The sequence below is a fragment of the Phyllostomus discolor genome, chromosome 1, assembly GCF_004126475.2.
Source record: "Phyllostomus discolor isolate MPI-MPIP mPhyDis1 chromosome 1, mPhyDis1.pri.v3, whole genome shotgun sequence".
NCBI lineage: Eukaryota > Metazoa > Chordata > Mammalia > Chiroptera > Phyllostomidae > Phyllostomus > Phyllostomus discolor.
This window is the reverse complement of record NC_040903.2, coordinates 165,505,941-165,523,815: the sequence shown is the minus strand read 5'-3', so window position 1 is coordinate 165,523,815 and position 17,875 is coordinate 165,505,941. Positions and strand designations below refer to the sequence as shown.

The 17,875-nt window shown below is 34.3% G+C and overlaps 1 protein-coding gene across 1 annotated transcript in view; it reads right to left on the bottom strand.

Moving 5' to 3' along the window:
* Positions 1-17,875, bottom strand: part of UNC13C (unc-13 homolog C) — a 469,738-nt gene that overhangs the window by 266,624 nt on the left and 185,239 nt on the right. The window contains 2 exon segments of the mRNA XM_028506783.2: positions 15,679-15,820; positions 16,820-17,047. Of these exon segments, the coding sequence (XP_028362584.1) occupies positions 15,679-15,820; positions 16,820-17,047 (370 nt within the window).

The window sequence follows — 17,875 nt, the reverse complement described above, 5'->3', positions numbered from 1 at the left end:
TTTATTTAATAGTTTATTGAGGTATAATTGCCATAAGATTAACAACATATATTTTTAAAATGCATACTTTGATAGGTCTTGTTATATATATTTATCCATGTAACCATTACAATCAATATAATTAACCTACTTGTCACTTCCAAAAGTTGTCTTGGACTCCTTGCAATCACTTCCTCCTATCCTTTCCCATTCTCATTCCCCAGACAACCAGTGATCTGCTGTATTACTAATTTAGTTTGCACTTTGCATTTCCTATAATTTTATATAAATAGTATTATACTGTATGCACTTTTTCTTTTTTTTACTTTAAGTTCCAACTTTATTTTTTTCAATTACAGCTTACTTTTAATATTATTTTGTGTTAGTTTCACGTGTACGGTGTAGTGGTTAGACAATCGTATAGTTTACAGTGATAGTTCCAGTGCCCACCTGGCACAATACACAGTTATTACAATATTATTGACTATTATTTCCTATGCTGTATTTTACATCCTCATAACTGTTTTGTAACTACCAGTCTGTACTTCTCGATCCCTTCACCTTTTTCACCCAGTCCCCAGCTCCTCTCCCTTCTAACAACCATCAGTCTGTACTCTGTGTCTATGAGTCTGTTTCTGTTTTGGTTTTTTTGTACTGTTCTTTAGATTCCACATATAAATGAAATCATATGGTATTTATCTTTCTCTGCCTGACTTATTTTACTTTGCATAATACTTTCTAGGCCCACCCATGTTATTGCAAATGGTAGAACTTTCTTCTTTTTTATGGTTGATTAATACTGCATTGTATACATGTACCACCATTTTAAAAAAATGCACTTGTCTATTGATGAGCACTTGGGCTGCTTTCATAGCTTGGCTATTGTAAATGACATTGCAATGAACATAGGGGTGCATCTGTTCTTCTGAATCAGTGATTTGGTTTCTTCAGATATATACCCAAAAGTGGAATCACTGTATCATAAGGAAGATCCACTTTTAGTTTTTTGAGGAACCTCCACACTGTTTTCCACAGTGGCTGCACTAATCTCCATTCCTACCAACAGTGCACAAGGGTCCCCTTTTCACCACATCTTCACCAGCATTTGTTGATTGTTGTTTCATTAATGAAAGCTATCCTGAGAGGTATGATGTAATACTCCATTGCGGTTTTAAATTGCATTTCTCTGATGATTAGTGATGTTCAGCATTTTTTTATATGTCTATTGGCCGTGTATATGTCCACTTTGGAGAAGTGTCCATTCAGGTCCTTTGCCCACTTTTTATTGGATTTTTTGTATACTATGTATGAAATCGTATAACTAACAGGTTGACTATGATGATTTGAAGATATATACCATAAATTCTAAAAGCAGTCACTAAAATAACAACAAAATGAGATAAAAATAACTCAGGAAACATCAAACATAATTATAAAAAACAGTAAAATGATTAAAAAAGGCAAAAAAGAGAGAAAAAAGATAAAATGCACCATTCTACTAGTTATTAAATTATTTTATTGTGGTTTTAATTTCTCTTTCTTATTAATGATATCCAGGATACTTTCATGTGTTTATTTGCTACACAGGCAAATGTTCTGTGTGCACTGAAAATTAAAGTGCATTCTGCTGTTGTTGGGTGATATGTTTGCAGTTGCATACATATTTGTCTTTATAGATTTAAAAAGTATTTCTTAGCCCTGGCTGGCATAGCTCAGTGGATTGAGCATGGGCTGTGAACCAAAGCATCTCAGGTTCGATTCCCAGTCAGGGCACATGCCTGGGTTGCAGGCCATGGCCCCCAGCAACAGCATATTGATGTTTCTCTCTCTCTCTCTTTCCCCCTCCCTTCCTTCTCTAAAAATAAATAAATAAAATATTTAAAAAATAAAAAAATAAAAGCATATTAAAAAAAAGTATTTCTTATAGGCAGGGTATTATCGGGCCCTGCTTTTGTATTCATTACGACAACCCCTGCCAGTTAATTGCAGTGTTTTATATTGAATGTGATCTTGAACATGTTTAGATTTTAGTCTATCATGTTGCTGTTCATTTTCTATTTTCCTTATTTGATTTTTTACTGCTTTTCCCTTTTATTCTACTTTTTTGGATTTATACATTTTTTTACTGATTGAATTTTATTTACTTTGTTAGTGTATTAGCCATTACATATTTGTTTTATTATTTTAGTGGTTACTTTAGAATTTATTATACATATCTTTAAATTATCACAGTAAATCTATAAATATTTCATACTCCATGTACAGTATGAGAACCTTACAATGTTGTATTTCCAGTTCTGTCCTCCACACTTTTACTTAATCATATTCTAGTAGTTATATAACCCAGGAAATTATAATTTTGTTTAAATGTTGAATAGTCTTTTAAATAAACCTAAATAACAACGTAATCATTAGACTTGCATTATATTAAAACATAATATTAGATTTGCCAACATAGTTAGCATTCCCAGTGTTCTTCATTCTTTTTCAAGCCTCTCTGTAGATCCACATTTTCATCTGGTATCACTTTTTTCCTGCCTGAAGGATTTCCTTTAACATTTCTTATGGTGCAGCTCATAATTAAAGAAATTCTTTCACCTTTTATTTTTGCCTTTTAAAAAAGACTGTTGTGTTGATTTTTTCCTTTTCTTTTTATTTTAATTTTTATTCAAGTACAGTTTTCTGTCTTTTACTCCCATTCCAGCCCTCCCCACCTCCCTCCCATTTCTATCCCCCCTAGTTTTTGTCCATGTGTCCTTTATACTTGTTTCTGTAAACCCTTCCCATTTTCCCCTGAAATTCCCTCTCCCCTCCCCTGTGCTCACTGTAAGCCTGTTCTCTATTTCAGTGTCTTTAGTTATATTTTGCTTGTTTGTTTGTTTTGTTGTTTAGGTTCCTGTTAAAGGTGAGATCATATGCATCCCAATGTTCATAGCAGCACAATTTACAATAGCCAAGTGTTGGAAGCAACCTAGGTGCCCATCAGTAAATGAATGGATCAAAAAACTATGGTACATTTATACAATGGAATTCTATGCAGCAGAAAGAAAGAAGGAGCTCCTACCCTTTGTGACAGCATGGATGGAACTGTAAAGCATTATGCTAAGTGACATAAGCCAGGTGGTGAAAGACAAATACCATATGCTTTGTTTTTAAAATATATTTTCTCTGCATAAAGAATTTCAGTTGGACAGTTTTTGTTTTGTTAATTTAAAGATGTTTCTCCCCTGTACTATTGCTAACATTAGTTGTTACAAGAAGTTTGCTGCTATCTTTATTTTTCTTATTATGTATGTACTGTGTCTTTTTTCTCTGGAAGCTTTCAAGATTTTCTCTTATTCACTGATTTTGAACAATTTGGCTATAATGTGTCTTGGTGTGATTTTAATTTTCTTGTGCTTCAGGTTCATTGAGCTTGAGTCTATGAGTTTATAATTTTGATCAAATTTGAAAAAATAATGGCCATTATTTTCTTAAATTCTTTTTATACCCAATTTTCTACTTTAGATAATTCCAATTAATATGATTTTTGGCTGTTTTAAGTATTCTCACTTGTTTTTTTCACTTTTAACAAGTTTTTCTCATGTTTCCTTTTATACTTTTTAAATATTAGGGCTTTAAGTTCCCTGTTTTTTTTTTTTTTATTCAGCAGTGTCTAACCTGCTGTCATTCCTATTTAGTGTGCTTTTTTTCATTATACATATTTTTCATTTCTACAAGTTAAATTTCTGTTTTTTTTTTTTTAAGTAGCTTCCATTTTCTAAAAGTCCCTCCAAAGATAGATTGACTTTTTCATGGCTTTCTTAGTGTGGTTGTTTTGAATGATTGGCACTGGTGAGGGAATGAGATAGTGTTGAACAAGCATTTAGTGTGGTAACCAAAGGTAAGGGTATCTTACTTTACTTCTTAGATGATTTTTTTTTTTGCAATGGTCTATTGACTTCCCTGAGCCGTAGCTTCCTCATTTGTGAGATGGCAACAGAAACAAAAGCAATGACATCAATGTTTTATAAGTTGTGAAGTGTAATATGTGTGATAGAAGTTTAGATAGAGTAGTAAATAGCTACATAAATATCAGTGCCTATAACTGTGATGATACTTGCAATGACTTGGGTTTTGGATTTTTTTCCTAAACATTAACATTTCTTCAACAAGGTGCTTAGCTACCTAGAACTTCCTTTGCTCGGCCTTCTAATATTATCATGCTTTAAACTCCATTTATTTAGAGATAAGTCATCAAGCCCAGTGAAGATAGCAGCACCGAGCAGAACTGCCCATTCTCTCCTGATGGCCTAGGATGGACTCTCCCTAGATGAAGACATTAGCCTCGGCACCATCTCTATTCCAATTAAAATGAAAACTCTGTAAGAAGAATCAATTGTTTTATATTTACCTCAGTGTCTGTAGCACTTAGGAGAGTGCTCATACATAAATATTTATTGAATGAATTATTTCCCTAAAGGCTGGTAGAGCTGGTATTAGGAAAAAAATCACCCAGGAATCAGATCTTACATATTATAGTTCTGAGTCAGTAGAGATCTGCAAACTTTAAGTTTGGCTAGGAATAGTATTACCATGTTGTTCTCCTTTTTCTGCTTTGAAAATGGTCAGTCCACACATGTAGTACATCCAAAAGCTAGAGGAATGAACCAAATAGAAGCTGATTGGTATTATGTATTTGGGTCTTGAAAATGCTTGATAGGTCAAGATGGCTATAGCACCCATGCTAGATATATTCCACTCAGGGGAAATTGCTTCAATCTATAGGCCCAAATGAGTCACCTGAGACCACCACGATCTCCCTCTTGTCCCCTCCTCACACAAAGCAAGGTTGGGTTTAAGACGTTTTGATCACAGTTTGACCAATAACACAAAACTTGAGTGGTTTGCTCTGTAAAGATGGATTGGATTGTTTGTCTAAAAGTGTAAAGATACTTTCTGGAAGGAAACTGAATTAGTAGAGTTGGGAGACATATGGCCACAGGGCCAAGACTATTGTGAACCACATGGAAACTGATGTGTATTGAGCTATTGAGTAGTGATTAGGAATCAGACCAGAGTTCAAAAGGAAAAGGAAAAAAGGGGAAGAAGGCAGAGAGAGGAAAGAGGGGCAGAGTGGCAGATAAAAGACATAGAGACAGAGACAGAGGGAAAAAGAAAGAAGATATAATGGAAAGGTAGAGACAGAGAATAACAGGTGAAGTTGAACAGTCAGAGAAAAACAAAGAAATGAATGAAAGGGCATAATAATTTCTGCCTTTGGAGTTCTTGTTGTTTGGATATTTCTGGATTCCTACAAGGGCTTTCTGTGTCCACATAATACAATTTGTTGCATCCTAATCCTTTTTCCTGGACCATTTTAAATGTGGGGGTTCTCTTTCTTCCCAGCAAGAGAATATCTATCCTACAAGTTAGTCCTCATTGCCCTAAGAGGTTGCTGTTATAATCAAACTGCTCCCTAAAGATTTTGTTTGAACTCTGTTTCATCCTCAGTTTAAAACTAAGTTAAATACATGTCCCTCACATCTTGGCCTATAGACAATCACAGTGCTGTCTCCAAGGATTTGTTCTCATCTGAAATTTTATGGTTTGTTACCCATGAATCAGTTCACTTTGGTAACACCAAGTTCATACTTCATGGAATTTAGTCCATGTCTCTTTTCACATCACCTTTTTCTCCTTATTACAAGCCTTCTGGTTCTGGTATGATGCAGTCATGAAGTAAATGCTGTATGGCACTGCTATATGTATTGGTCATGACTCAACCCAGTTGACTTAAGTGAAAGATAGTATTGCTTATGATATCCTCCTATTACCAGGCATATTTACAAGGTAGACAATGATTAGCTTAAAAAATTATGATCCAATAAAGTGTTACTAAACTCTATGTTGCTTTAGACAATTGTGGGAACTTCTTGACAAATGACTCCCTAATTCTGATACCATCATTGTAAGCTAGCACAGACAACTGAGGAAATGTTCCCTTCCAATGTAGCTCAGGAAAAGCCTATGTTAGTGATATAGGCAATAAATCATATCCTTGATTACATTCAGGCTGTCATTTAAAAATATTAATTGGCTGCACTGTGAAGATGCTTTAGTTTAATTGTAGTATTTGAGTAAGCTATCTGCTATGAAGCTTAGTTTATGCTTAATTTATACTCCGCCTTGGGCTAAGCAGCACATGGTGTGGTGCAGAGCCATGGGCCCGGGGTGCTCTAGGCACTGCCACATCTGGGTAGCTGTGAATTGAACGTGGCCACCATATGCTTCAAAGGGCTGAGGCAATGAGGACTCTGCAAATAACAGCATTGAGTTTCTGATGCATATATGTTGAAAATGCTTCCATGGGCACTGCCTCTTAACAATACTGCCATTGAGTCAAAGGGGACAATATTTTGTTTTGCACAGTGACCACTGTAAAAATGAGATTCCAGTAAGTTAAGGGGTTTTCTGGAGTCAAGAAGCATCATTGATCCTGAACAGTCTGAAACTTGGGTTTATAAATTCATAGGCCAGATAGCTTTTCGGAATAACATGAAGGCATTCTTCAAGTCAGTACTTTTCATGGACCTAGTACAGTGCTTTGCATATAATGGACACTCAGAAAATGTGGGATTTAACTAATACTCTACTAAGCAAGTGGAGTTGGTTGTCTAGTCAATTATATAAGTAGAATGTATAAGCGCCACTGTAATGCCTATTTAATACCATCGTGAACAAGGGCATGTTTGCACTCATACCATAGGCATTGTGCTAACAAGGCTTTCTGTTTTTAGAATAATTCTTTGCTTCAATGCCTAATATCAATTTAAAAAGTAAGCAACACATGCCTGCTGTTGCCATCATGACCCACATCCCCTCTAGGAGGGAGTTAGCATGCACTTTTGTTTTTATTTCAGAAATTAGCAAAAATAACGCATTGAGAATCAACTATAGAGTCCCCAGAAAACACACCATCAATCAATTTATACATAAATTGTAAGTCTCCTAACACAAAATTCTTATTAAAATGGGCAGATTACACTGCCATTTGTTTCTCTGGAACCAACTGGGAAAACTTACTTCCTTTTCTCATGAGGGAATGAATGATTTATGATACACATAAAACATTTCATTAACTGTAGCATAGGAAAATAAAATCAAACATAATTATAAAATGATCAAATACACAACTTACTAGGATCAAAGAGCAAGATAACAAGCACCTTAGATTTCTGTAATACTAAGCACTTTCATATACATTATCCTAATTAATCCTAGTGATATTTTTTAAATTACATGTGTTTACAACCCCTCCTAACCCATGTTTCTGCAAAGGCTTAATTGATCATGCCTCCATTCTCTGCAAACACTGTCCAGAGTGCCCCATTTTAGAATTGTGTAACATCCGTGGTTTTTAGAAGATTAAAATTTCAAGCTACTTTTTTTAACCCATGGTGGGTGGGGTAAAATTAAAATGGGAATTACTTAGCATTAATCTCTTGAGGGCATCAAAGTGCAATTAATGGGGGACAATTAAGCTTTCAAACAAAAAATACTTTATTTGCATATTCATTACTAGCTTTATGATTGCCTACGTTGTTTAAGTCAAAGGCACTTTTTCCAAGAGAAGAGTTTGGATGTGGGAAAAAATAAACTTTATTTCTACTTGCATCTTATTTGTGGCTTCACATCAGGCACCGGCTTTGAAGTCTTGGCTGTTGTATAACTTGTCTGAGTTTCGATTTTCTCATCAGTAAAATGAGGGAGTTGGATTAAACAATCTCTCAGATGCTTTGCCCATTGTCAGTTCTCTACATCTTATTTCAGCAGCACTTTCTTTTTATAGCACCTTGTTCACTGGTCTTTTCTCAGCCTCACTATTCAGGTTGGAATTTTTTGACACAAAAGTCCTACTGCCAGGTTGGCTTTAAAGTACTGAATCTCAGCACAAAGGATAGAATTGTATGTTAATGCTAATAATGATAATAACATAACTGCCAGGTTTAATGCTTAAAAAGTGCCATGAGATCTGTAGATATTATCTCAAAAATATAATGATCTTGTAAACTATACATTATCTCACTTTTTCATATTAGCTAAAGCTCAGAATTTATTAATAAGTAAACTGCCCCAAATGCAAACTAAAGTCATATTATTAATAAAACATTCTATATTCAGAATGTTGAGAGACACTTTACACTCCAGTTCACAGGGCAGAATTGTCAAGACAGTAGGAGGCATGAATGAGTTCATCTGTGACATGTATGCATTTTTATAAATCTGCACATAAATTTTCCATGACCTCATTGCCTCCTGCAAAAGAAAACTCCTTATAAAGGAAGATAAGTTGGCAATTTTCATGCCATTTTTATAGTAAAATGGGTAGATTCAAAATAGTGTTACTGGATCCACAGTGATATAAAACCTCAATAATACAAATGAAATCTTGGAGTCCAAAAAACTAGCAACAAAAAGAATTGCTTTGAGAATTTAGGCATTAATTTTTGATATTTTAGAAAGAGGCAAACAGAAGATAAATGTGATTTCCCTTAAAGATAATAAATATTTTGTCAGTATAGTGAAAAGTATTTGAAAAATAGGCCATATATATATGTGTGTGTGTGTATATATATATAGGCCATATATATATATATAGCACCTAATTTTAATATCCATTATATGTATATTCATTATATACACACATACATATGTATACACACATATTATGTATATCATGCACAGTAGAGTACAATGGATTTAAATTTGAATTTCTTCTTCTTTGAAAGTAATGTTTAAAAACTAGATATATTGTTACTGACAATGTAGATGATGTCTCCTATAAAAAGGAAAACAGAATACAATATAATGTTATATACAAACTGCCAATTAGAATATAGATAATCCATCTTTCACTCTCCTTCTCAGTATACTCCCCTGTGTTCTGGCCTCTGGGAATCATGAGGGTTTCTAGACTGTCTGGTAGGAACAAACACTATTCTTGCCCTGAAATGAGTGCTGAACACTGTCATATCCAATTGTTTTCAGTAGACCTTACCTTGGTATTACCTCACATGCACTCATTCAGCTGATTTTTCAAGGGGTATTGCAGTATTAAAAAATTAGAATAAATATTTGTACTACTGCATTTCTTTGGATGGATGCTTTATTTTGTAGTTTCAACTGGCAATCTATGGATTAAATATCTCCAGGAGTTGTACATTGTTTTCATATACCTAATGTTGGCTCTCATACTATTTTTTGCTTATTAGTTAAATTCATATTTCAAGACTTTCTATTCTAGTCAAGAGGTAATAATAAGGATTAGAGACTTCTCCCATATAAAATATCAATCAAAATGTGAACTGAGGATATCAAATAATGGTTTTCAATATACTGGAGATCTGTCAATGAGGGACAGTGATAACAAGGAGACAAAACTAATGAGGTGAGCCTTACTATTCATTATTGCAGCTTACTGCCTTGAGAGTTTCTAGGCCACTGTGCAAGGGTTGGGAACCCAGGTGGAATCTACTGGACTCTGAATTACAAAGACAGGACTGAAAATCTGAGGAGGCAAAGGCAGCTAGAGGTCACAGGAAATACTACTAAAAAGAGGAGAGCTGAAGGGAAGAAAAACTCCAACAATTTGCAGAGGGTTCCTCTTGAACAATCATCTGAGTAATGATAAATTCATGTATGACAATAAATAAGCAAAGACCAGGTTTAGAGCCACTGAAAGGAATTTCATTAGCATTGCTTAGCACTCACTAAGGTTGGAAGTAGTGCTTGTTTCTACTGTGCAGACTAGAAAATGTCATTAATGACTCAGTAGACTCAGAAGGGTTTTGGTTCAGTACTGAAGAATAATCAGCATTTAATCAAGCAATATTTCATTTGCACTTAATAGATTTTCAAAGATCAAAGAACCAAACTATTTCCATGTAGTCCCAGAATGAAGCTCAAAAATATGTACAGAATGCCAAAAATATCCAGCCAACAAGGTAACATTTGCAATGTCTGTCATCTAATATAAAATAACCAGGCATGGGAAGTAGCATAAAAATATGACACATAATGAGAAGAAAAACCTACCAATCAAAACTGACCAAGAATTGATATGTACATTAGAACTGGTAGTCAAGGACAACAAAACAGTAATTAAAAGTTGTGCATGTGTTTAAAGAGTCAAGTAGAGAAAGACAATGTCAAGGAAATGAGAAGACAAGCCACAAATGGGGAGTAAACATTTTCAAAAGTCACACAAGATAAAAGACTCTTATCCAAAGTATTCAAAGAAGTCTTAGAACTCAGCAATAAAAACAAACAACCTGATTGAAAATGGGTGAAAACCTTAAAAGACATCTCACCAAAGGAGATACACAGATAGTAAATAAGCATATGGAAAGATGCTCCACATCATATGTCATCAGGAAAATGTGAATTAAAATAGCAATAAGCTATGACTACACCACTATTAAAATGCAGAAAATCCAGAACACTGTCAACACTTAATACTAGAGAAGATATGAAACAACATACTTTGCTGGTAAGAAAGCAAGATGGTACAGTCACTTTGGAAGACAGTTTGGCAGTTTCTATAAAACTAAACATACTCTTACCATATGATCTAGCAATTATGCTTCCTGGTTTATGCAAAGGAGTTAAAAACAGGTCCACACAAAAACCTGCATATGGATGCTACAGTAGCTTCACTCATAACTGCCAGAACTTGGAAGCAACCAAGATATCCTTCAGTAGGAGAATGGATAGTCAACACAATGGGATATTATTTACTGCTAAAAAGAAATGAGCTATCAAGCCATGAAAAGACATGGAGGGATCTTAAATGCATATTACTGAGTGAAAGAAACCAATTGGAATAGTCTACATACTGTATGAGTCCAACTGCAGTGGCCTTTGAGCAGCATGGGTTTCAAGTGCCAGGGTTCACTTATAAACAGATTTTTTTCAATAAACACAATTGACCCTTCAAATCAGTGGGTTTCACATCTGCTGAATGAACTAACCATGGATCAAAATCAGCACTTTTTAATTCTTTTTAAAAACATTTTATTTATTTATTTATTTATTTATTTATTTATTTATTTATTTATTTTTAAAGAGGGGAAGAGAGGGAGAGAAACATCAATGTGTGGCTGCCTTTTGTGCACTGATCACCATCCCCCCGCCATGTCCCCAGCACTGGGGACCTGGCGTAATCCAGGCATGTGCCCTAACTGGGAGTTAAATTGGTGACACTTTGGTTAACAGGATGGCACTCAATACACTGAGCCACAACAGCCAGGGATATTTTTTCATCCTTAGCTATGGTTTCCCAACTGCGAATTCCCAACTACGGATCCCCCCCACGCCCCCAAAAATACTGTTTGTTGCTTGAATCTGCTGAGGCAAAGGGCAAACTGTAGAGTCAATAATTATAGTCAGGTTTTCAATTGTGCAGGTTCAGTGCTCCTAATCCCCAGGCCATTCAAGGGAGCAACTGTATATGACATTCTGGAAAAGGTAAAATTATGGGGAGAGTAAAACAATCAGTGGTTGCCACACCTTTGGGAGGGAGAAGGGGTGAACGTGTGAAGCACAGAGGATGTTTAAGGCAGCTAAAATACCCTGTATACTACCATAATAATGAATACATGTCATTACACATTTGTCCAAATCCATAGAATAGACAACACCAAGAGTGAACTGTAATGCAAACTGTGGACTTTGGGTGATCGTGATGTGTCAATGTATGTGCATCAATTGTAATAGATGCACCTCTGGTGGAGAATGTTGGTAATAGGAAGACTATGCAGATGTGGGGGTAGGAGGCATATTGGAAATCACTACACCTTCTTATCAATTTTTCTGTGAACTTTCTCATAAAATAAATAGCCTTAATTTTAAAAAAATGTGTTAAATGGAGACATAGAAGATGCTAAGATTCAATTTGAACTTTCTGAGATAGAAACTAAGATATATGAGATAAAAAATACAGTGGCTTGAATTAATAGGTTAGATATTACAAGATAAAAAAGTTATTTAATTTAAATACATAGCAATAAAAATAGTCCAAAGTGAATTACAGAGAAAAAGAGAGGAAGGGAAAGGGAGAGAAAGCCAGAGTATCAGTGGGATGTGGGACTACCTCAAGAGGCTTATTACTATAGATACACATGTAGAATCTCCAAAAGGTAGGAACAGAAAGAATATTTAAAGAAATAATGGTCAAAAGTTTTCCAAATTTGAAGAAAACTGCAAACCTACAGTTTTAAGTAGCTCAACAAAAAATGAGCACCAAAAACATAAAGAAAACTACACCATGGCACATCATAATCAAGTTGTACAAATGATAAAGAAAACAAAGTATTAGGCAAGAGGTAGTAAAGGGTAGAGGGGGCCAAACATATGGTGATGGAACAAGATTTGACTTTGGGAAGACAATGCAATATACAGATGATATATCATAGAATTATATACTTTAAATTTATATAAATCTATTAACCAATGTCACCCCAATAAATTTAATTTAAAAAACACAGGTAGAGGGGAAAATAAAGATAGGTACAGAGGAACACAAATGAGGATAACAGATCTTTCATTGAAAACAAGATTAACAATCAAAACACAAAGATAATAAAGCAATACCTTCAAAGTAAATTTTTGAAAACGGCATTCAGAATCATATGATCTTTTCAATAGATGCAGTAAAAGCATTAGACAAAATACAACATCCATTTCTGATCAGAACTCTTGGTGTACTGGGAATAGAAGATGGCTGTCTTAGCTAGATAAATGGCATCTATAATACATCTACAGCTAATATCATAGTTCATCAAGAATGTTTTCCATCTATGGTTGGGAACAAGGCCAGCATGTCTGCTCTTATCACATCCATTTATCATCATACTGGAAATCTCAGTCAGGGCAATAAGGCAATCAAAATTGTATCACACTGTTTTTATGTGTGTGAAAAATAATAAACTGATTATAAAATTCATGTGGATATAACCCAAAGGTTCTAAACAGCTAAAATAACTTTGAAAAAGAGAAAACGTTGGAAGACTAACACAACCTGATTTTGAGGCTTATAAAGTAAAGTGTAGTAATCAAGACCATGTGGTATTGGCTCCCAGATGGATAAACAACTCAATAGAAGAGAACAGGTAATTCAGAAACAGATCCATGTATATACAGAAAGCTGACTTTTTTTAAAAGTGCAAAAGCAATTTAGCATGGGAAGACAGTACTTTCTGATATTTATATGCAAAATAATAAAGTTGAATCTATAACTTATACTATTTTCATAAATTACATCAAAATGTATCATAGGCCTAAATGTAAAATGTAAAACTATGAATCTTATACAATGCAGACAATTAAATAAGATAACGAATAGCACATAAGCACATGGATAGATGCTTGAAGTCATTAAGTCATTAGAGAAATGCAAGATAAAATCATTATAAGATATAACTACACACATATTAGAATGGTAAAATTTAAAAGACTGGCCTTGTCAAGTGTTGGAAGGATGTATATGACCTAGAATTCCCATATAGTGGTGGTGGAAATGTACAATGGCATAAGCACTTGGGAAAGTGTCTTAAAAATTAAACATATTCCCAGAAATTCTACTCCTAGGTATATATTGAAGAGAAATATATATACATGTCCATACAAATAAGTATGCACAAGTGTTTCTAACCACTTTATTTTTAATAGCTAAAAACTAGAAACAAGCCAAATATCCACCAAAAGTTGAATGCATACATTGGGACATTTTGATACAATGAAGTGCTACCTAGTAATAAAAAGAAACTTGCTAAACCTTACAACATGGATGGATCTCAAAATAACTGCTGAGTGGAACCACACAAGAGTGCATCCTGAATTATCTATTTGTATGAAATTCTAGAGAATGAAAAATGAAAAGTAGTCTATAGCATCATAAAGCAAATCAGTGCTTGCCTTGGTTTGGGGGCAGTTAGATGTGCCTTCAATAGGGCATGAAGAAACTTTTTGGGTCAATAAGTACATTCATTATCTTGTCTGTGGTGATGATTTCATGAAGGCATACATACATCAAAATTTAAAATTGTATGCTTTACATATGTAGACTTTATGCTTTGTCAATTATACCTTAATAAAGCTGTTTTTAAACTTTTAAATTTCCAGCTTCTCCTGAGATACCGGAAGCTCTAGCTACATTGCATTTACATGACTGTGTGGTGGCAGAAGCTGCCTCTTTTTTCTCAGTCACTTGGTGTCAGCTCTGCCACTGTCTCTGTCCCTCTCCTTTGTTACCATTTTCCTGTTTTATTCATTTACTTCACTACCTTAGGAATTTGAATTCATGACTACTGATTAATTTCTTATCCTCTGTTAAAAAAACAAAGAAACATTATGCTAAGTGAAATAAGCCAGTCAGAGAAATACAAGTACCATATGATCTCACTCATATGTGGAATCTAATGAACAAAATAAACTAACAAACAAATAGAAACAGACTCATAGACACAGAGGAGAGACTGACAGCTGTCACAGGAGAGAGGGTTGAACAGCTCAGGGTGGAAAAGGTGAAATAATTAAGAAAAAAACTCACAGACACAGACAACAGCACGGTGATTATCAAAGGGAAAGGAGTGTGGGGGAGGTAGAAGAGGGTATGGGGGTTAAATGACTTGGGATGGTGAATATAAAAATGCAACATACAGATGATGTATTATTATAGAATTTTATATGTGAAACCTATGTAATTTTATTAACCAATGTCACTCCAATGAATTCAACAAAAAGGATAAAGATAAAAATGGAAATATTAAAATTGTTTCTTCCATCAGCCTGAAGGGAGAAACTGTCCAAATCCCTTAACTTATTCCATGGTATCCTCTGTTATTTAGTCCCAACTGATTTTCCAAACCTAGGTCTTAATACGCCCATTGTCAGGCATAAACACAAGAAGCTCTATATTTCTTACATGTTATTGCCCACATTCCCATTCAAGCTCCACTTGTGTGGGCTTTGCTTACTTAGCATGTCAATGAGATCCGTGTTTAAATATCAGAAAGAGGGAAGGAAAAAAAGGACAGCTTTTAAATTCACAGTTAGGGATTTTCTTTTCTACCAAATGATATTTGGACATCATTTTATGCCTTTCCAAGAAAAAGTCATAGAAAGAAAAGAATCCCTGACAGAAAAGTGATTTCTTGCTGTTTGGTACAAGATACTAGAAGTGTAAAAATAAATGACCTCGGAAAATGAGAGGCTGTAAAAGTTATGACCAACCATTTCATCAGCATAGGCTGGTCTAGATGTGATGGGCCAAGTGCTACCCAAAGTCTTTAGTCATAAACCTCAGGTGTCAAGGTGTTGCTAAATCAAGCCTGGAAATTCCTAGCTATGTTAGGCCAACCTGTTATAGATAAGGTTGTAACATTTTTAGTTTGCTTTCGTGCAAAGTCATCCAAATCATGTCACCTTCTCTTGTTTGAAGTATTCTTTTTATCATTTGCTTCCAAAGTTGAAGAATAAATAATAAATGTTATGAGAGTATTAAGGAAGTTCATAACATTAGTTTTATTCTCTTTGTAATTTGAGAGAACCTAAACATTATTAAAATGAAATAATAATTGCCTGTATATTTTACATGCCTGTCTTAAATTTATACTCAAACATTTTAGTATTTGTAATAGTTTCACATTATGTACTCACAAATAAAACTTCTCATCCCATACTGGATTCAAGTTTCCAAAAATGGTTTTGGTCCTTCTTTTGTTCTTTCCAACTTGAACCGTAACATACGGGTCACTTGATCCTGTTTTGTCTTTTGCCTGCAAGCCTTGTGCAGAAACCACTAAAATAACAAAATTAAACAGTTTAATATAAAGGTTTCCCCAGAGACAAAAAATAATAAGGAAGGAAACATGTTCTATCGCTTTGTCACTGGGTTTGAAGATGTATCTCCATTGCTTTCATTCTCATGAGCAACAGGACTTTCTAAAAAAAGTTTAATAAAGTAATAAGTACACTGAACATTAAAACCTTCCTTTGGACTAACATGCTTTTGCATGTAGTGAATAGTAGCTATATACATACACATGCTTAAACATATCAGCTATATACTCACATATACATTACTGTATACATGTACAGAGCAATAAGCATGTACATACAATATGCAAAAAAGTCATCCAACATAGTGTCAAAGGCCTGTAGTTTAAAGTTTATTTATTTATGAAATTGCTGTCAGTAATGATCAACTCAACCTGATAAAATCAGCATCTTTATTTCACTTTGTAAATATTCTATCAGTAAGTTAAGAGGCTTAGTAAATCTTAACATGATAAATATGTACTTCCAGTTAATATTATCCTATGAGCAACTTCAGAAGTTCAAATCACTAGACTTCACTAAACTCAAATTGTTTTGACTCAAGGGACAAATAGATGAGGGGTATTGATCCTGGAGTAAGTAAGAGGATATTTATTCTTATTAAGGAAAACTGACTGAAGAGATTATTGGCTATTCTTGTAATTTATCAGTGACAGGCAGCAACAAAACTAATCTCTTGTAAACAGCAGAATATTAATGAGTATATTGTAAAACAACCTTTACCACTGGAAGAGGTTTTAACTGGACCAAGATACAGCTTTTGATCAAAACAAGACATTGATAGGACAAGAAATTACTTCAGTTATCTAGTAAATATTTTAGAAATTTGAAGTACCACCTAGGCTTCTTGTTAATATTGATGAAACTGAAAATTCTACTATTTTATCTATAATTATTATAGCAGTGATTTCTACAACATAATAACTCAATGAGAGATAAAAATTGTAAGACTTATTTTTACCTGTAATGGTTATTTTTGCTGACCACTTAGATGTCCCGTCCAATACACTCTGTTTGGCTGCCTTTGTGTACTGAACAAAATCTTCTTTAGAAATCTGAAACATTTCTTGAATTACTTCAAACACCTCTGGCCTATTTTTTTCCCTGATCTTCATTCTTTCTTTCATAGCTGTAATAATAGTCTGAGTCTTGTCTTCAGCACCATGCTTAGAACTCTTTTCTGCTGCTCCTAGAGTGGGAAAAATCAAGGGTGGTGTGAATGTCTGTGCTTTTTCATGGCCCAAGAGAGAAAGAAAAAGGAGAAATATGAGAATGAATGAATGCTTTTATTCTGAGTATTCAGAGTGGCTTTTTTGGGGAAAATATCAGAACAAATCACAATGCTGAGATTCAAAACAACATGTATTTTGGCAAGTGAATGGACCTCAGCTAGGGATAGCTGTCTCACTTCTATTATTGGACTAAGTCAGGGGTTGTGCAAATATTTGGTTTGAATTTTTAAAAACAAATTTCAACCCCCCCAAAGAATATACACAATCAAATTATATACCATACATATTTACTCAATGGATAATCAAATCAAATTGGGAAATAGATTGGATGTATATGTCAAATGTCACTCAGAATCAATCTTTCAAACACTTATGTTCATCTAAAATATCTAATTATTTTTACTGATGGAATTTATCATAATTAGATGACTAATTTTTCTCATAAAATAAATACCACCTCAATTTGCTTTATTCTGAAATACAGAGTAAGATTTTACCCAGAGTAAAAGTGATTCTGCTGTTTAAAAAAGGTTTGAAAACCACTGGGATAGGTGACTTCTGAAGTTTCTAACAGACCACCAAACCTGAATTATCATTCTATAATATGGCCATAGTTTTGAACAGTCTGAACTCTCACTTTCCACTCAAACTCTTCTTGATTTCTAGGACCTTTTTATGAGTGGTCTCAATTTTCTGAGCAATTTGTTAATAATACAAATTCTCTAGAAGTGAGGTTTCTGACAGCCCTTTCTTGGATCCTGCACCTCTTTTAGCAATCAGCCAGA